At 37.1% G+C, this 20,307-nt stretch overlaps 2 protein-coding genes across 2 annotated transcripts; one reads left to right on the forward strand and one right to left on the reverse strand.

The window, feature by feature from the left end:
* The first annotated feature begins 3,177 nt into the window (after positions 1–3,177).
* On the forward strand, positions 3,178–8,110 carry LOC126790768 (beta-glucuronosyltransferase GlcAT14B). The gene is made up of 4 exons (XM_050517112.1): positions 3,178–3,930; positions 4,023–4,098; positions 4,213–4,328; positions 7,256–8,110. Exons 1-4 carry the CDS (start codon positions 3,240–3,242, stop codon positions 7,768–7,770), a joined length of 1,398 nt encoding a protein of 465 aa, XP_050373069.1. The 5' UTR covers positions 3,178–3,239; the 3' UTR covers positions 7,771–8,110.
* A 1,593-nt stretch (positions 8,111–9,703) lies between these two features.
* LOC126790776 (protein PAM71-homolog, chloroplastic) lies at positions 9,704–14,320 on the reverse strand. Its single transcript, XM_050517121.1, has 10 exons — positions 13,892–14,320; positions 13,338–13,491; positions 12,541–12,724; positions 12,212–12,259; positions 12,007–12,103; positions 10,947–11,110; positions 10,678–10,743; positions 10,334–10,384; positions 10,140–10,244; positions 9,704–10,049 (listed from the first exon to the last, which is right to left on the reverse strand). Exons 1-10 carry the CDS (start codon positions 14,010–14,012, stop codon positions 9,984–9,986), a joined length of 1,056 nt encoding a protein of 351 aa, XP_050373078.1. The 5' UTR covers positions 14,013–14,320; the 3' UTR covers positions 9,704–9,983.
* Between the last annotated feature and the right edge of the window lie 5,987 nt (positions 14,321–20,307).

The following is a 20,307-nucleotide window of genomic DNA, read 5'->3' on the forward strand; positions in this document are numbered from 1 at the left end:
TACCCCTGACCAACGTTCCCCTGGTACAGAAGATCACTCATCTGAGGTTAGTAATTCTATTGGGGCTAATACTAGTGAAGCTAATAGTAGACAATATGTCTTGCCAAATAGGTCTACTCGAGGTCAGCCAACAAAAACATATGAACCTACCCTTCAGGCTAAAGCTAAGTATCCTGTGGCAAATTTTATGTCTACCAAAAGATTGTCTAAGTCATATGAATCATTTGTGAATCAAATTTCTGCTGTATCAATACCTAACAAAGTGCAGGATGCATTGGGAGATCCAAAATGGAGAAAAGCGATGGAAGAAGAGATGGAAGCATTACAGAAGAACAACACTTGGGAGCTTGTAGCTCCACCACATGGCAAGAAGGCAGTGGGATGTCGTTGGGTGTTTACAGTAAAACATAATCAAGATGGGTCAGTAAGCCGGTATAAAGCACGCCTAGTAGCAAAAGGGTTCACCCAAACATATGGCATAGACTATGATGAGACATTTGCACCTGTTGCAAAGATGAACACTATTCGGGTATTGCTCTCTTTTGCTGCTACTTTAAACTGGTCACTTAGACAATTTGATGTTAAGAATGCATTCCTTCATGGAGAACTTACAGAAGAAGTGTATATGGATCTTCCTCCTGGATATGTGGCAGCTTCTCCAGATAACTTTGTATGCAGATTAAGAAAGTCTTTGTATGGTCTTAAACAGTCTCCTCGTGCTTGGTTTGGAAGATTTTCACAATTCATGAAGAAAATTGGCTACAAGCAGAGTAATTCAGACCACACATTATTTCTCAGACACCAACAAGGGAAGGTAACAGTCCTAATTATATATGTTGACGATATGGTAGTTACTGGTAATGATACTATTGAGATGGATAGTTTACAGAAGCAACTAGCTACAGAGTTTGAGATGAAAGACTTAGGAACACTCAAGTACTTCTTGGGCATTGAGGTAGCCCGAGGAAGTGATGGTATCTATCTATGTCAGAGAAAGTACATCCTTGATCTACTAACAGAGACATGTATGTTGGATTGTACTCCAATTGATACTCCTATTGAGCAGAACCATCGGTTAGCAGAGTACCCAGATCAGGTGCCTACTGACAAGACTCGTTATCAGAGGATAGTTGGACGCCTGATTTATTTATCACATACCAGACCAGATCTTGCATATGCAATAAGTGTAGTGAGTCAGTTCATGCATAATCCCAGTATGGATCACATGGATGTTGTTGTGAGGATTTTGAGGTACTTGAAGTCAGCTCCAGGGAGAGGAGTGATGTTTTCTAAACACAACAATATCATTGAGGTTTGTGGTTTCACAGATGCAGACTGGGCTGGAAATATTACAGATCGGAGATCCACATTAGGGTATTTTACCTTTGTTGGGGGTAATCTTGTTACTTGGAAGAGTAAGAAACAAAAGGTGGTAGCTCGATCAAGTGCTGAAGCAGAATACAGAGGTATGGCTCAGGGAGTGTGCGAGTTGTTATGGCTTAGAAATTTGCTACAAGATTTGGGTGTTAAGCCTAAGTGTGCTATGCAGCTGTACTGTGACAACAAGGCAGCTATTGATATTTCACAGAATCCTGTACAACATGATCGTACAAAGCATGTGGAGGTTGATCGTCACTTTATAAAGGAGAAGCTAGATGCTGAGACCATTAGCTTTCCTTTTGTTCCTTCAGAAGATCAACTTGCAGATATACTCACAAAATGAGTGTCTAAAAAGGTTTTTTATGACTCACTTAGCAAGTTGGGCATGGTCGATGTGTATGCACCAACTTGAGGGGGAGTGTTAGCATGAGTCAACATACAACAACACAATCTCACCAACCAAATCCCTAGCCGTATAAATTGACAAATCAATCTTTGTGTTCATACTTGATAATTGATAGTTTAGAATGTTATAAATACCTTGTAAGTACTCAATTCAATATATAAGATTGTAGCATATTCTACTCTGTGAACCTCATGCAATCTAGTATATAAGAGAACCTCATTGTCCCTAAGTACCTGCAATGCTATCACAGAAGGCATGTATTCTTTCGCCGGCAGGCGTATTCCCGTTACCATTGAAACTGTGGTTAGCATTTCGGAGTGTTAACGCGCACGGGCCCTTAGGATCATTAACAATTTCGGTACAAAGCTAACGGTCCACTGTAAATCCAAAGACGACGATCTCGGCTTCCAAGTCCTCCCTGAAAATGGTAGCTCCTACGAATTTCATTTCCGACCCAACATTTGGAAGTCTACACGTACTTTTCTATTGCAGCTTCGGGCGCTTGGCAAAATAAATTTTACCATTATATATATACAAGCAAGATAGTCCTTATGATTTCTGTAGTACTTGTTCCTGGATGATAAACCCAGATGGTCCCTGCTTGTTCAATTATGTAACCAACGAGTTCGACCTCTGTAATGAGTGGAAAGAAAATAAATCAGTCTGATCTGATGCGCACATACATGTGTGCTCCTATGTGTTATGACACTTTTTTTTTAAGGGAATGAATTAACTTCATTAGTCAAAAGTCTTTCCACGACTACAAATGATCAAATATAAGAGATAACGGACAATCTCTTATACATGTTAATCTAGACATTGCAGGGTTTTTTGCAAACAAGCCAAGCAATATGGTGCAATTCAGTGTTTCCTTTTATATGGGAGCATGAGGACACTGAGATCGTCGTGTACAATGCATAGCAAATCAAACTTATAGCTAGATATATCATGCACCGTTATACTGTAAATACGATGTTAGTATTTAATCCCCATGCTCGTTCCTACTATGCTTTTAGTTTTTATTTATGAATTAAGATAGCTTCTGGAACTACTCTAATCTATCCTATTTTTACTTCTCGAGTTTAGGACGTGAATAACTATTGTGTTTTTACTTCTCAAATTTAGGACGTGAATCTCACTTTGATGGACATACCACACCAATACAACAACAGTAAGCAACAATCATCGCAAGGAGTATTTTCCCTCGCCGATCTCAATACTAAAAAATTGCGTCGTATATATACACACACCGTGCATACAAAATTTTCTTACCACTTCCACCGTTATGCATACGAGAACTAGAGCCAAAATTATTTTACTCACAACAGACGCATAGAAAGTCCATAGAAAATCTGAGAGAGAGAGAGAGAGAGAGAGAGAGAGAGCTGACAAAAAAATGAAACACAAGTCATATTGAGAAACCAAACTCAAACCCCCGGCGGTAAGGAAATCAATGTTGTCGCCGTCGTCTTCCACCATCAACCATCACACTCACAGACTCACTCTCCAAGAAGCCATGCAACACTCCGATCCCCCACCACAACCACCACCACAACAACCACCACTACTTTCTTCCTCCTCCTCCTTCTCCTCCTCATTATTCAAAGACCACCCCACCATCTTCGCCTCCTCCCTCTTCGCCCTCCTCCTCCTCTTCATCACCCTCTCCTCCTCCCCTTACTCCTCCTCTCCTCTTCCCTCTCTCTCCTCCGCCACCCGCCCACCCGACCCTTTCCTCTTCCCTACGCGCCAGTCCCACCGCGTCGTCTACCACGACAACAACTCCTCCGATCCGACACCGCCCTCCTTAGCTTACCTCATCTCCGGCTCCAAAGGCGACTTGGGCCCCATCGTCCGCCTCCTCCACGCCACCTACCACCCCAGAAACCAGTACCTCCTCCACCTCGATCGCTTTGCTTCCGACTCTGACCGTGACAAGTTGGCCCTCAAGGTCATATCAGAACCCATCTTCAGAGCCGCTCAGAATGTCCACCTCATCGGTAAAGCTGACATTGTCTACCCCAAAGGCTCTTCTCCCATCTCGTTCACTCTCCACGGCGCGTCGATCTTGCTAAGGTTGTCGGCCAACTGGGACTGGTTCATTAGCCTCACTGTTAATGACTACCCACTTCTCAACCAAGACGGTAATGGCTTCATTTGGTTGGAGTTAGTTTGTTGATTTTGTTGTGTTTTCTAAGGTTGTTTATCTGATGTTGGTGTTTCTGGGTTTGTGTAGATCTTCTTCACATTATGTCGTTTCTGCCTAAGGATCTCAACTTCGTGAACCATTCGAGTTACATTGGCTGGAAAGAGTAAGTGGTATTTTGTGTTTATTGATGTTGTATATGTTGTTTTTGTGTTTTGTTGGGTTATTGGAATGTTGTGGTGGATTGGATGATCAAGTGTGTGGGGGTGGTGGTTTACAGGGCTAAGAGATTGAAGCCGGTTATTGTTGATCCGGGGCTGTATCGGTCTGAACCAAATGTGATGTTCTATGCAGCACAGAAGAGGGTGTTGCCTAATGCTTACCGATTGTTTACAGGTTGGTTTGTTTTTATTGCTTAGTTGCTGCTCAATTTTATTGGTTTACTTCGATTGGCTTAGAAATAGTGGTACTTTGGATGTAATATTGCCTAGTTTGTAACTACCAATTGCGTATGTCACGTAGTGAGCAAACGTCACTGTTTAATCTAAGTTATCCATGCCGAAAGTTACAAGGGATTTAGTCATCTATGATTCAATTACTTGATTAATTAGTAGCCTAATTTGGTTTGTTGAACACATTTAAATGGACATTGAAATGATGATGCTATTGCGTATGCTGTAAATTGGTAGACTTTTAGAATTTGTGTGATTAGACTACATTAGCAGTCCCAGTGATCTTATTATCCTCATGTAGTCTCTTTCCCTTTGTTGATGAGTAGTATCACTATGTAGTGGAGACATAAACCAGCCCAAGAGGGTCAGGCCGTATAGGGTGGTTCAGTTAACTAAATATCAACTGATAAGACCTTTTTTTTTTAACATGAACCTCATCAAGCATTATTTGATTTCTGCAATTGTTTAGGCTTGTGCTTTTAATGTGGTTCTGTACCGGCTACTATGACAACTGTTGGTGGCAAAGTGGAAAGTTACCACCTTTCATGTTTGTTTTTACACACTCAATAATAGTGCCAACATTGTTGAGGAAAGTGTTCTCAGTCTAGTGGTTTAAGAGCCAATGTAATCTTAAGTAATCTTAATCACTCTAACAGAATTCTGGAGTGCCCGTCGTCTGAACCATGCAGTGTGGAGTGTCTGAGTTTTCGCCCTGGTTATATCCATCAATGATACATGTGCGGATGCAGACCTAAAACTAGTCTAGTTATGAGTTACAGCATCTCATTTGTCACTTTTAACTGCTAGTGTAGTAATTTATCTTTGAAATTATAAACAATTCCAACAAACCTGATATAAGCTCTAGCTGCTGATACATTTCTTCCAGAGTAAATTAGTCTGTGTTCTAGATATAAAGGATTTTGTATTCTTTCTCTTTAGGGGAGGGGATCTAAGTATGCATTGTTGTCCTGCAAGAAAAAGCTGCTCTGCACATTATGTCATTATGGGTCAACTGCTAAGAGTCTAAAATGTCTTTAACTATAGAGTGATGGAAATAATCACAATACAATTTTTGTTGTTGGAAATGATTATTGTTAGCATAATCTTTTCAGTTTGATCCATTAAAATGAAATTTGAAAGTGTAAACTATTAGACTGTGATTAGACTACATCATGTTTATGACAAAGCTGGAAAGGAAACCCCTTTCATATTGTTTTTCATATGTCATTAGTGCCAATTATATCGAGGAAAATGTCTTAGTCTAGTCGTTCAAATCCAAAGTAACCTCAAGGGAGGAGGAACAAAAGTGTTAGTTCTGGATAACCAATCATCTGAATTATGAAGAGTAGAATTCCGAGTATTTGGTTGTGAAATACTTTTATATCAATCAATTAAATATGTGCAGATGAAGACCTAAAACCACTCTAATTGTAGTTCCCTTATAGCATACCCTATATGCCACTACTGCTAGTTTAGTAACTTGAGTTGATATTTGCTTAGAAGTTTATTTAAAAATACCAATTGAGTATGTTACACAATGAAATTAATTAGTGAGCGAACATCAATAACAAACCTGGATTATCTGGTCAAGTGTTTCTAGGGATTTATTTATCTATTGTTCTATATTTCTTGAGTAGTGAGCAGCTTAATCTTGTAATCTGGTCATCTTAACACATTAAGTTGACCTTTGAAATGATGTTGCTACTGAGTAAGCTCTAATGCTGTAGACTTTTAGAATTGTGTGATTAGACTACATTATGTTTGTGGCGAAGTAGAAGGGAAGGACCTTTTCTGTTTGTTTTCCAGTGTCATTAGTGCTAACAATGTTGAGGGAGATGTTAGTGTCTAGCTGTTTAGGAACCAAAATAATCTTGAGGAACAAATGCTTACCTTTGGGATGCCAGTCTGAGTTTTTGTTTCTGGATTATTTGTTATATCCATTGATGATACATGTGCTGATGCAGACCTAAAAGAAATCTAGTTCTAAGTTCCCTTATAGCGTATCCCATATGCTACTTTAAGTGCTAGTTTGGCAACTTATGTTTGAAATAATAAAAAATTGCAACGAACCCTGATATAATACCTAGCTGTTGATAGCTTATTCATACTTCTGATATGCTTGTGCGCTCCTCTCATTAATGTAAGTTAGTCTATGGTCTAGAAGAGGGATTCTGGATTCTCTATTTCTAAGGGAGGCAATCTAAGCATTGTTGTACTGCAACAAAAAGCTGCTTTGCACAGTTTGTTATTATGATTCTAACTATAAGAGTGATGGAATTGATTACCATATAATTTCTCGATGTACTGATGATTTTTGCACAAAATGTCTACTTGGTGTCCATTGTCTTTCAGTTGATCATCCACATTTGGCATTGAAGATTGTTCTGGCATTATTACTACTTTTCTGTGCCTTGGAGAGTGGATTGACTTTTGATCTTGATAAATTTTGTGATTGAAGTATAACCTAAGCAGTGTGGTTGATGTAAGTATCTAATATTCTTTAACTAACTATATGCTTTTCTACAGAAGAGTGTTGCCTATATGAGTTGCATGCCACTATTTGGAGTTTGATAGATACAAAATTACTTGTCTATATAGTGATTAATACACTCGTTTGACTTCACTGACTGGTATTCAACCTTTGGGCCTTGAACCAATTGATATATTCCAGTTGTGGGTACCATGAGCTATCCCCATGTAGTAATTGTTATGATATACAGTTGACTAGTAATTGCTCTGCGAAACTTGCATGCTATTTTCCTTGTTCTCCTTATCATATGGGTTTGATTTTGATATATTGGTGGTTGCACTTGCTCATGGACAGATAAAATTTTGCCAAACTAATTCTTTTTGATGATCTTTTTTGTGTAGGTGCTTCATTTAATATATTAAGTCGTAACTTTATGGAGTTTTGCATTGTTGGCATTGATAACCTCCCACGGACTCTGTTGATGTATTTTGCAAACACAGCGTCGTCCCTTTCTGACTACTTCCCTACCGTTATTTGCAACTCCCGGCAGTTCAATAAAACAATCTTAAACCATAATTTACTATATGCCAATGGTGACACACCCCTTAAAGAGAAGCCACCGCCACACAATTCCAATGATTTTGATGTTATGGTTCAGAATGGAGCTGCCTTTGCCACAGGATTTCGATCAGATGATCCAATACTTGACCGTATAGACAGAGAAATTTTGAAACGCCATTGGGGAAAAGTTGTGCCTGGTGGTTGGTGTTTAGGTGGGTTTGGAAATGACACTTGCTCAGTTTGGGGAGATGCTGATATTTTGAGGCCTAGTCCTAGAGCAAGATCACTTGAGAAACTGTTAGTTGGTTTGCTCTCAAATGGTACATTTCATTCCCGCCAATGTATATACGAGTAATCTTGGTTCAGTAGGTTGCCCTTTCACCATTTGGAATATCTTGGCAGAAGATTACCTGCTATGGGCATATGCTTTCTAGAACACTAGGTCTATTTAGTTCAGTTTAAGATTGTTGTAAAATGTATCATTGTGCCGCTAGAGTTGACCAACTTCCAGTTGTACGAGTGATCTTTCATTCTTTTCCACTTGCCCTCCACCCCATTGTTTACAGGAATAACAGGATCATACTGTGTTGAGAAACGGATGATTTGAGGAAGTTTGCATTTCTCTTGCACACGTCAGAGTTGAAATAAATGACATAACACCTTTTGAACTTGATGTGAGCTCAGAGCTCCAAGTCTGCTGTACTTGGTGGTGTAACGGAAGTGCCAGTGCTTAGAGTTGTGTGTTCTGAATAATTGTTAACAAGACTTTTTGCATACGTCAATATAGCCTTTGTGTTGGTTCTTTTTTTTTTTTTTGAATAGGTTATTGGTTCTAGTTCTATACATAACTTCAAGAATTAAGGTCATGAAGACTTGAAGTTTCCCCCATTTGTCCTATTCCACTTAGCACTGTTGCTGCCCGTGATAGACCTTGTGGTGAGCGAGGTTGTCCTTAATAATAACTGGAGATGGCCTTCTCTATCTCTGAGTTGTTGGAGATTCGAATTTCTTAGACCCAAATCATTCCTAATTGTGAGGTTGCTGATGTAGAAATTGGACTGATCAAATGGGCTATCTTCAACCTCTTCCATTTGGAACGCTCTTCGCTCTTCTAGGCATAGGTTCATTGGTATGGTGTAGTTTGATTTGGTAGTTGTGTTCCCATATGGAACTTCATAGATTAGAGAAGATTATCAACCAAGGACCATATTAGCCTTTTATTTCATTTCATGCTATCCCTGACTATCTTTTTGCCGTCCGTGACTCGCGACCATAATCTGTGTTTATTCTTCTAGCATTTGGACTCCACATTTGTTCCAACTGTGATGTGAATTCTCTCGGAATGATTTCATCCCAGGGGGTGCAAACTGGAGAGGTAATCCTATACCTGTTGCGATCAGAAATTTAGCTTTGGAAGCTGTGGTGTAGGCTATTTGGCACGAGGGAAATAACCGCGGGTTCACTCATCCTCGCGTAATACTAGAATCCTGATTAACTTCTCAGTTGTGCATTCTTTAGGAGGTTTTGCTTTCTGTTCTAGTTTTGTTCCCTCTTGAGGTTGGGGTTGTTACTTTGTAAGCTTTGTTGCTACTGCCTCTCGTTGTTTGCCTAAGCTTGTTTAGAGCCCGGGCCCTTCTATACATTCACTCATTTACATAAACAAAATGTTGCAGCTGATACACTAGTTTGGCTATATACATCCTATGATTTTGGGTGGTTTTACACAGTATTTTATCTGGTTCTTACCCCAATGTACTCTGGACTGCCTCTATTAGTTAAGGTTCATGTCTAGAAATCTTGTTCTTTTATACTTCAAACTACTCAGTAACGCAATCGTAGAGGTTTGGTTGGGAGGGTCGTCTGCTTTGGAGTTCAGGTAAGGAAACCCCATCCGACCATCTCATTGAAACAGGGAAGGCAGGCACCGTTCTAGATTGGCTTGCTTCATGCAAGTCCATAGTCTCATTCTCATTTTGCTAATGTTGATGTGGAGTCTAAAAAGAAGGAAGCTAGTAAACTTGCCTGTACGCTGATAGAGGATCACTGCTCGGCACTTCTAATCTTGGGATTAGATTGTTTGCAATTGGTTCAGGCCATGAATGGCATTGGTGAGGATCTGAGGATACATCAGACTTCAGAGATACGTAGAATGGTTGATGAGATCTTTTCTATTTTCTCTTAGCTGGTTTTATTCTCCCATGTTCATAAAGAATCTAATATGAGAGCTCAGAAGCTCGCTGAATACGCACTAGTTTCAGGTTTCTTGGAGTGGAATGCACCTCCTGAGCTTGGAAATCTTTGATGTTTTATCTAGTTCTGAATGAATGAATGATGACGCCGTCTCTTTCAAAAACATAGCATTATAACTTGAGAAACATCATAGTACAAAGGATCCCCAAAAGCCAGTGGGGATGATACTGATGACTGAACATAGCCACTTTTATACATTTAATTTGTTGAATATGAGCAAGTTCCTACAAACAATGCTCCACTTGTACATGCTTATCCCATATCTACCTCTCCAGTAACTAATACTTTGCCGTCTCGACTCATGGGCTAACCAGATTGTCAGAACACCCCAAAAAATGTAGCTACTGCGAAAACTAGAAACAAAGCACCACCAATGTAGCCAACCTGATTCAAGATTTCAAATATGAGAACTATGAGACATAACTGCAAGTTTCCGAGATTAATAATAGCATTGAGAAGTGTTGTGCTTCTTACCAATTTCTCAGAAATGTATTTGGCAAGAAATGCACCTCCTAGGACGGCAATGAAAGTAGCAAGTGCGTGTCCAGCAATTGCTCCACCCGCCACACCCCATGGAGACTGCAGTCAACAAGTATTAGAGGAAACCATTCACCAAGATAATAAACTTAATAGATATATGCGCTGACTGAAACTAAAAAAGGTTGCACCTGTGCAGCACCCAGAGCGATTGTCGCAAGCATTGAACGATCTCCCCATTCCTAGAAGAAATCACATTATATTCCAATATTATTGTCCTTCATATTACCAAATGACATGCTGATAGTATTCTAAAATTCCTTATTAACATATAAGAAGCCAGGGCTGTAACATTTAGCAAAGGGTTTTCTTGGGTACTTAAAGTGCATAATTACTCCATCGATGCCAATGGCATGGTGCCCAATGGAGTTGGTTTTGTTATTGCACACACCCCCCCCCCCCCCCAAAAAAAAAAAAGAATTTAGCATCAAACATGTCATGTCTCTCCAGATAGGTACACAGATTATACACTTACAGCAACAAATACAAGGCTGAACGATTTCCAGATAATTTCAAGTGGATTGGTGAGCCGCTTTGATGCCTGAAAAGAAAAAATTATAATATACATAAAAAGTGCATAATAACAGAATCGGCTAATATTGATTTTGGAAAATATGCATTACTCCTCACACATACAGTTATGGAGTTGTAAACAAAAGCTGAATACTGCACATGCCCTAAATTTTTTACAACAGTGTTAGTTTTTACATGCACAAAGGCTCAGAGCATGAATTACAAGACTACCTTCTGTTTTACAAGCTCCTCAGCTTCAGCATATTCATCAAGTTCAGGGCTGCTTTTATCACCACTCTGAACATCATTTGATGGAAGGTCCCAAGCATCTTTGATTGATTTGAGACCGAAGAATAGTAAAAGAGTTACAGCAGCATATTCTCCAATTGGCAAGGCTGTTAACATGACCACAAAATGAGGAAAAATCAGGATAACAAAATATATCTAAATATTCAAACTGTTGGAATAAAACATTAAACACAAATATTGACTGTTCTTTTGCTCTTTCTAGACATCTGCTGAAAACACGTGGCCATGGACGGAGTTTGGAATGAAAACTTGAGGACTAATTATCATTTTGCACAGTGACATACAAAACCATATAAAGTAATTTTAATAACTAATTGATTCAAAACTTCAAAAATACAGGAATATGAAGATCGGATGTGCAAGATCTTTCTCAATATATAAAGGTGGCCGTGAAGGTTTAGTATAGGCTGTGAGGCACCTTGACAATTTCAAACATGGGTGTCTGTTCTGGTGGTTTGGTACTAAAATTATCCACTAGCGGGGAAGGTATAAATCGAACCTGGTGTAGATGATGATCATTTGGCCTTTTCTTAACCCATGAAATTCTATTGAAATCCATCTTGTGTATGCAAGATAAACTTCTCTCAAAACGATCGTTTTTCATGAACAGATAGCCCCTAAGATTATGTCTATTGAAATGGTCAAGCAAGTGAAAATGCATTTGTTTTGGGAGCCACACCCAATGTTGACGATCAACCAGCTAGATACATTTCAAAAATAATCATAAAGATGAGAAAGATCAATACGATAATGATTTTAGGGTTTGGCTTGGGTTGGGGGCGGGAGTCCTTTAGACTAACTTCTACCCTTGACAAAAACCATTGTTGACCAGTTTACTGACTGGTGTTAAAAGACTACTTACCATATCTACCATCATCTAAAATCTACACATTATTTAACTGATAGTGTTGAGAACTTCTTACTGAAATGTGCAAATTAATATGAATATGATGAGTGAGACATGCCGAGAGTTACTACTTACTTGTTTGGAACTGAGCAGGCACTGAATTAAATATACGCCCAATAATGACAGACAGAATTGTCATAAGTGCAAGAGCGCTGATTGACCCCAATAGAACCTATTCAAATTGAGTTAATCAACACATGCAACCCTCAATTTATAAAGCAAAAGCATATTTGGAGAGAGAGAGAGAGAGAGAGAGAGAGAGAGAGAGAGAGTTTCATACCAGTCCTTTCTCATACTGCATGGCCAAGAGTGCGGCAATGAAGAATGTCTGCTCCACAGAGAGAAAGAGTCAGTATGGTCCCTTTTGAATTCTTTAAGTGTAGTTAGACAAAATTCTGGATAACTCCTGGTCTAAGAAACTAGCTTTATCATATAGTTGTCAGATTTCATATTTAACGAATTTCAAATGCTACTCCCAATGAAGAGCTCATATCAATTACTAATTTCCTATTTCAGTAAACACAATGATCAAAGGTTTACTGAAAATATGAGAGGAACATATAGAGAAAATAGCTGAAATAAAGAGAATAAGCTTCTGATTTTAGTTACCTTGTCACCAATTTCTGATACAAATATTAAAGAGAATGCAGCTGTGAAGCCTGTTTTTGCAATTGCTGCTAAAATTGTTGAAGGTCCTCCTCTCACAAAGGCAATCAAAGAAAACAGTAACCCACATCCAAGTAGAACAAGAGCTACAGAAAGAGGATAAGGGATTTGAAGTGGAGGCTTCTCACTGCCAAACCAAGAAAGTATGGTACATGAGAATGGTGAAGGTAGCCCGTGTGCAATATTATCTGTCTAACTTTTGATGACTCAGAGAAGATAAATAGATGAACAGAAAGATACTCAATACGATGGCAGCACTCCAACCAATAAGGATCATGAATATCTCTTCTAGATTGTTAAAAAAAACCAATTAAATTAAATTGAGTTATACAATTGCTTGTACAGATAAGTTCACTTAGCTGACCATTGCTTACAAACGAAATTTTCAAAATATATAATAGATGACATAATCCTTTTAAAAGAAAGAGATACAAAAAAATGAGAATAAGAAATCCCCTGGATCCTTACTGTTATTGAGAAGTCAAATATTCCATATAATCTAAATTTGTCTGATGTCATATGGAGAACCTACTGACATAAAACACAATTTTAAAACCAAAATTTATTTGTACCAACAGTGAAAATGTTGTAAACCTTCAATATTATCTGCTATACCAATTTATATTGACGGGTACTATGAAGGTTTAGTTTTCTCTCATATTATCTCTCATAATAACAATAGTAGCAATGGCATTTTAAACTTTAACATTCTATCATCAATGTAATATAATGTAACTCACACTTCCGATGGACTGTCGTTGTTTGCATCACTGGAAACAATTTTATGGTTCTTACTTTCCTCCCCGCCTTCATAGCCTCCAGATCCAACACTAACATTTGATGCTTGGACTCGGACTTTGCTGCCCGCCAATCGTGATATCTCTCTATATCTTACTGTAAACAGATTGGCACTTTGTTACTTCTTAGAACATGCTTAATCACAAGAATGATGGTGAATCCTATAACTGATTATTATAGCTTTAGATTTCTTTACAACTTGCTCGATTTAGTACCTTGGCATTCATGTCCACTACCACCACTAACTGAATCAACCATCCAAAACCAGAATCCCACACTAGTTATACACAAATAGTTACATTTACAGTTAAATTATGCAGGAGGTATCTTATTGAGTACCTGAATCTAAATTATCAAAACAAATTATATCTCAAATCCCAAAACTACTATTTAACACTTAACACCCAACACTACAAATCTTAAACTAACCATTATGCAAGAAGGATCCAAGTTCAAGCTTTTCAAGCAAAAATTGGATAAGATGTTAGAAGCTTACTTGAGGGTGTGATGGGCTTTCTAAACAGAGTAGTACAAGATGGTAGAGAATCCACCAAAGCCAACAAAGGAAGCTTCTTTCTGGGAATCAATGGTGTATGAACAAGCACCAACCCCTCCATTCTTTCCTTCCTAAAAGACCCACTTTCACAGTCTCATCTCCTTCCACTACAAAACCCAAAGACTCCTCCTTTTTGTGTTTTGGGTCTTCAAAAAGCAGAACAAGTTTGGGATAGAGCTGAGAAACCGTTGCCCAGTTGAAGAAGCTTGTGTCTTATAAGTGTTGGTTCTTCTCTCAAATGTTCCTAGTTTTGTGGGTGGGGTTTTCATATGCCGCCACGTGTTCTTCAGGGAGAGATAAAATTGGGAACTTTTCCAATGGGAGTGTGGCTGGCTGCCTGGCTTCTTCTTCTATCCAAACTACACACAGGTCGCTAAGAGTAAGAGAGTTGGATTATTAGGTCCTAAACAAGGTTTGGATGATATTAGTTAAACACTTTTAGGATGATATCAGAATCAGATCATGAATAGTTCCACAATCCACACCAATGTGACTATTTTTCTTCACAAAGTCGAGTAGCAATCGGGTGGTGCTGAGAATCTAAATGACTAAACTAATTCATTAACTTCATGCCAAATTTGAATCGGATAACTTTTTCCACATCATGTTCTACACACCAACTTGGTTGTTCATAAGGTTTTGCGTCACATTCTAGTTGGTGTTAAAATTGATCGATCTTAACTTCAACTATAGTTTTGACTAATTAAGGAAGAATTAGGCTTGTTCAGTGAAAGAAATATAAAAGAAATGGATTAAGGAGGTAAAATGGAGAATAGTGATTGACCGGTTAACAATTAGGAGCTAGTGTGTATGGATGTACATCCTGCATCAAATTTATCTTAAAATTATAAAGTACAGTAGCAATAATAACTATAATTAAAAATTTAAATGTTTCCTAAACAGTTGAGTTATCATTAAAAAAACTAAATGCTCTCTCCCAAAAGCGTCGTCTAGCAGCAATTGCCATAATCCTCCCGTCCGGTGGTGCTCCACGCCGGTGAGGCTTGTCTCATCGTTGCCAGGAGGCCACCTGATGGGTGTTGTTAATTTGAAGTTTTTTGGCTTCGTGGATCTGTGAGGCCTGAGAGTGTGATTGCTTGACCTGGCTTTCGTTGATTTGCCACGTCTTCGAGTTTGTACGAGTGTGGGTTTGGGTTAGGGTGCGGCCAAGAGGGTGCTATGCTATTCCCGGCGACGGATGCGCTATTTTTCTTCTTCGGAGCCATGGTGTTACTCTTGGGGCGCAAGTTATCTTTTTTGTGGAGTGCTTATGCTGCTCTTCGAGTCTCTTCTGTCTCTTTCAGGTGGGAAGGCATGCAACTTGTTCACCGAGATGGATGGCTTCTTTTGGACAGTCGGGGACATGGACGTGTGCGGTGGTGGTGCAGCAGTGGTTTGTGCTCGGAGAAGTAGTGTTGGGAACAAGCTTGGGTCAACTGTTGGGCTTAGGGTTTTGTTTTTCTGTGGACCTATAGATTTCATGTATTATGCTAGCACCTGGTTTTTTGTTTTCTCCAATAATGCTCCTCACTTCGGGTGGGTGTAATGTACCGGGTCTTGACCCTATATTTTTTTCTGATTTATTGTCTAGTTGTTAGTGTCTGCTTATGGGTGGCTTGTCACCCGTATGCATGATCCTTGCTCTCAGATTGGCTTTATGTCAAGTGAATTTGTTGCACTGTTTAAAAAAAACTATAATTAAAGTCTTAAAGTTGTAAATTTTATTTCTAGACGACAATTTGTGTAATTAATCACTTAAACTTAATAAAAAATGAAATGCAACAATAAAGAATCTATCGACTAATTGAAATCAGTCGTATATTTATATAAGAAAATGTGGTAGCTGATATAATTATCAATTTAGGCTTCACCAATGACACTTTTGATTGGTATGATAGTCCCCCTAATGCGCTGATTTAGTTCTTACAACATTATTACTTTTTTTAAAAAGAACCTAATTACCTGGAAATTTCTAAATTATCAGTTTTCATAGTATGATGATCTATTTTATGTTTCTTTTATCTTTAGGTTTTTTCTCCGGACAAAGTTTTAGTTTGATCCCCTTAGTTATGTATTTTATTTTATTTTTATTGATAAATAAAACTGGACGTGGGCTTAAACTCTAAGCTTGACAGGGATCCAAACCCCTTTACAAAAATTTATCGACTAATTGATGGGCGTTTTAGTAAGTCGATTAATTCAATGACCTAAAATTAACAACTCTCTGTCCACCCCTTTGCAAAATTTATTTATATCTAATAATATCTGCGGCACCTAATTTTCTCCAGTTGTTCAGCCTTCAAAAAACAATTAACAACTCTGCCCCGAGGGCAGTCAGCCAGTCACACTCACATGGGTTTCAACTTTCAACCATTCATTAATATAGATAGTACAATGCATAGTATCATCAATTCACTACCTGATTTTACATGATTTATGATAAGTTTCCTTAAAATGATGATTGATAGAGCATTAATTAAAACGTCTATAATAAACCCTGTAAAACATCATCGTTAGTATAGAATAAGCATGGATCGTTTTTTCCGGGGAATTGAAGGGAACTCTAAACTTTTAGTGTTGACAAATAATGGGGGATTTGTGATTGATTATTAACTACTAAAATAAAACCTAAATTACTATTTATATGATCGATTTCTATTTAACAAACTTAAACCAAATTTACCATTACACCACATAATTACAAGTTCGAACCTATTATGCATTCTAATTCGACCAATTACATGTTTTTTAGACACCAATACAATTAGAGCCTTAGGGGATCATCTAATCATGCAAGATTTCAATTAACATTTAGATTGACTTAGGGCCTAATCTAAATTTGCATGCAATCAAATTCAATAACACTTAGAGTAGAAATCAAACAAGATTACATTTAAGCACCAAATCTTTATTGGAGACATGTTTCATGTGTGGCGTCACCCACCATGGTTTCACATGCAAATTTTCAGAATGTTTACCACTTTTAATCAACACAAACTGAACCTACTTAGGGCATGATTCGATTTTGTGTCAATATGGTTGATGAAACTAGCACTCAAATACAATCTTAAGAACTGCATCCAAGCACTAAATTCATATGCACATATCTAAAAATTATCTAAAAATATGAGAAAGATAATTAGAACACAACAATAGAAATACAAACTCATTAATTATAGGAAATCATCAATTCGGCAAAGATCCAAAAATCCAATAAAACAATCTGAAAATTTTGATTCTTAATACAAAACAATAATCTCACACAAACATCATACTACAATCTTTATAGACAAAATATTGTAGAAAATCAAAAACGAACAAACTTGTGGAGAAGGGTTGCGAGAATCACACGTTGTAGGAACCGCAGAAGTGTGTCTTGATTTCGGTGGAGATGGAACTTGTATATGGGGGAGAATGACTTGCTGTTTTGGTGAAAAATGTTTGAGGTAGTATTTTAGTAGAGTTTTGGCTCTTGAATGTAAAGGAGAAGTGATGTTATTTGAGAGGTGAAACAATGTATATATAGAGGAAAGATGGAGGGTATGCTTGGTTTGAACTTACCTCTTTCTTCTTATTATAATGTCATGTTTTAATCTCCTTAAATCATGTCATATTTTATTCCATAAATCATGTCATGTTTTATGCCTTTAATGATCATATTCTATTTAATTTGTTGCATGACTTGGCTTCATCTCTTTTTCTTTAATTATCTCTTCAATCCAATCTGAAAATAATAAAATAAAATCATAAGTAAGAAATAATTAGTTTCAAAACCTAACAAGAATTCCTAGTCAAACTAGGACTCTAGATCAATTATGCGTTTTTAACTCATATAAGCACAAAAATGCATCTAATACCGCTCAAGACTCTTACTACGACTCAATGACTCAATAGTACAACAATAAGGGCTAAGCAAATTACAAATTGAGGTAAAAACATGTTAAGAACGTCGCACAAAGTGCTCATATCAACTACCCCACACTTGACTTTTGCTAGTCCCTTAGCAAAACAAAACTAAATAAGACACTATTGCCCCTAGATGATTGTCTCAAATTCTCAAAACACATAGCTTTCAAGTTTAAGCATTTGAATGTAAGCACATAAATTCCAAGTTTCATAAACATGCTTCATAGTATGAATAAGTCAGATATGAGACAATAAGCATTTAACATGTTTAGTCAATCAAATCCTCCTCACAATGCATACTCTCTTCTTTTCACTCAGATTCATGGTTATCATTCACACACAAGTGTATGCAAGAGAAATGATATTAAGACATCAAATAAGTTGCATATTTCAACAAATGAAAACACTTTGTGAATAACATAGGAAAACCTCATTTAGCAACTAAGTGCACAAATGGACCAAAACCATATGCTCAACTCTTGTTATCATCTCCACAAACCAAAATTTGCTCGTTTTAAGAATCATTAGGATCATTAGATAAGGTAACTGTTTAGACTTAGCTAAAGGAATGGAATATCACGGAATCACAAAGGTAATCTATAGACTTAGTAGAGTAAATATCATCCTAATGATACCACAGATCATCAGTGGCCGAATATAATAAGTTGGGCACAATCATCATTCTAACCACAAAGTGAACATGGGCAAAGGTCAAGTAAAATTTTTTAGATTTTCAATTACAACTCAACTCCAAATCACAAATGGAAGACAACACAGCATTTTTCTTTTCTTTTTCATTTCTTGCCGAGTTCATCATTCATTTTTTTTCTTTTTCTTGTTTTTTTTTTCTTTTTCGGAAATGCTTGCTTAGAAGCTTGTTTATTCTTTTTTCAAATGTCTTCCACCCCACACTTATTTCATGCATCATCACAACATCATCTCTATAGGACAAGGTAGATGTAATTATACTAAGCATAGAGATAACATAGGTGATGAAGAAAATGCTCAATATAGACTCAAATGAGGTTCAACAAAGGGGTCTCAAACATGGCACATATAGGGATACATGGTTGTTTGGCTAAAGTGTTGGTATTCCTAGAAATGATCCATAAATCCTTTTCAAAATCAGAGTATTTTATGACTTAAAAGTTTCAACAATCACAAAAGTGAGTTCTAGTAAATTCTAGAGTCCATTAAAAGCTATGACACATAGTTATTGAATATGCAAAGAATAGTGAGGTTCATGAACAACCACGAAATTTCATATTACATCTCATGAAGAAAGTACATATAGGCTCAAAAACTCACAGGTTGTTATGGAACTCACACACACGCGCGTACAAATATATATATATATATATATATATATATATATCTTGCATGCGCACATACATACACATATATATCTATATATTTCAAGCATACTTTCTATATATCATTTTTATTACATTTTAAAAGCATTTTGAAAAAAATAAATGATATAAAAAAGAACTACAAATTTTTTTACAATAATCTAGTGCCATTGGATTAACAAGGATAATATTGTATTTTCATTCAAAATGACATTTTATGATTATTGTAATTGCTGACATAACAAGGTGATATGACATGTCACGTGGGATTGCGGCGCCGGATCTGGCGCCATATTATGGCGCTAGAACATTTTCCTTTAAATTTTAACACATACATAGTTTAGCTAGAATTATTTTATCTCTATTTTCTAGCTATATATAGCTAGAGTTTCTATCTAAATATAAATCTAACATATAAATAACTAGTTTGATGAAGATCAAAATTATTATAAATTTTGTCAAAAAACTAAATTTTTTCATAATAGTTAGTCTCTTGGAGATGCCCTTATGTAGAGGATTTGGGATAAACCGATCAGTGAGATATCAACAACTGAGAACTATTTTTTGTTTGTTTTGTTTCTCTAACAGTTTTTTACGGCTATCTGTTAGGTCATTGAAGTTCGAGTAGTATAGATAGTTACTTAGTAACAGCAATCTCTTGTATGTTTGGGGTTGATAAAACCAGATTCTATTTTCTTCTGATCAGTTTTAAGCATTTGGATGCAGCTTAAGTGTATCCAGGCCATATGGATATCCCCATATTAAGTTGATTTCCTTAATTTGGTAACCTTACTAATATGCATGGCATGAAATATTTAACTGGATTGCTGGAGCACGGGAGACGCTAGTTCTCTAGCTTCTATGGGCGTTGTTTTTACCTGTTTAATATCAATGCATAAAGTCTAGTAGATGCATATAGTTAGTATTTTTAGTGGCAACTTCAAATGACTAATATATTGTGTAGTAGTTGTTTTTGACTATGGTAGGAGATTATCGAGTAATTTAAAGAGCATTACGTAACTAACCGCATAAAACCTAAATTTGCTTCTTATGTTGAAGAATTAGTGAAGTGATTGTTCATTAATAAAATAGTTTTTA

The sequence above is a fragment of the Argentina anserina genome, chromosome 4, assembly GCF_933775445.1.
Source record: "Argentina anserina chromosome 4, drPotAnse1.1, whole genome shotgun sequence".
In the NCBI taxonomy this organism is placed as follows: Eukaryota; Viridiplantae; Streptophyta; class Magnoliopsida; order Rosales; family Rosaceae; genus Argentina; species Argentina anserina.

Bases quoted from the DNA above. Each gene is read 5' to 3' on its own strand.
- LOC126790776 (XM_050517121.1), bottom strand. From the start codon at position 14,012: ATGGAGGGGTTGGTGCTTGTTCATACACCATTGATTCCCAGAAAGAAG. The intron at 11,111-12,006 runs GTAAGTAGTAAC...TCATGTTAACAG, and splicing joins GCCTGCTCAGTTCCAAACAA to CCTTGCCAATTGGAGAATAT. The intron at 10,245-10,333 runs GTGCAACCTTTT...TGTTGACTGCAG, and splicing joins TCGCTCTGGGTGCTGCACAG to TCTCCATGGGGTGTGGCGGG.
- LOC126790768 (XM_050517112.1), top strand. From the start codon at position 3,240: ATGTTGTCGCCGTCGTCTTCCACCATCAACCATCACACTCACAGACTC. The intron at 3,931-4,022 runs GTAATGGCTTCA...GGGTTTGTGTAG, and splicing joins CCCACTTCTCAACCAAGACG to ATCTTCTTCACATTATGTCG. The intron at 4,099-4,212 runs GTAAGTGGTATT...GGTGGTTTACAG, and splicing joins AGTTACATTGGCTGGAAAGA to GGCTAAGAGATTGAAGCCGG.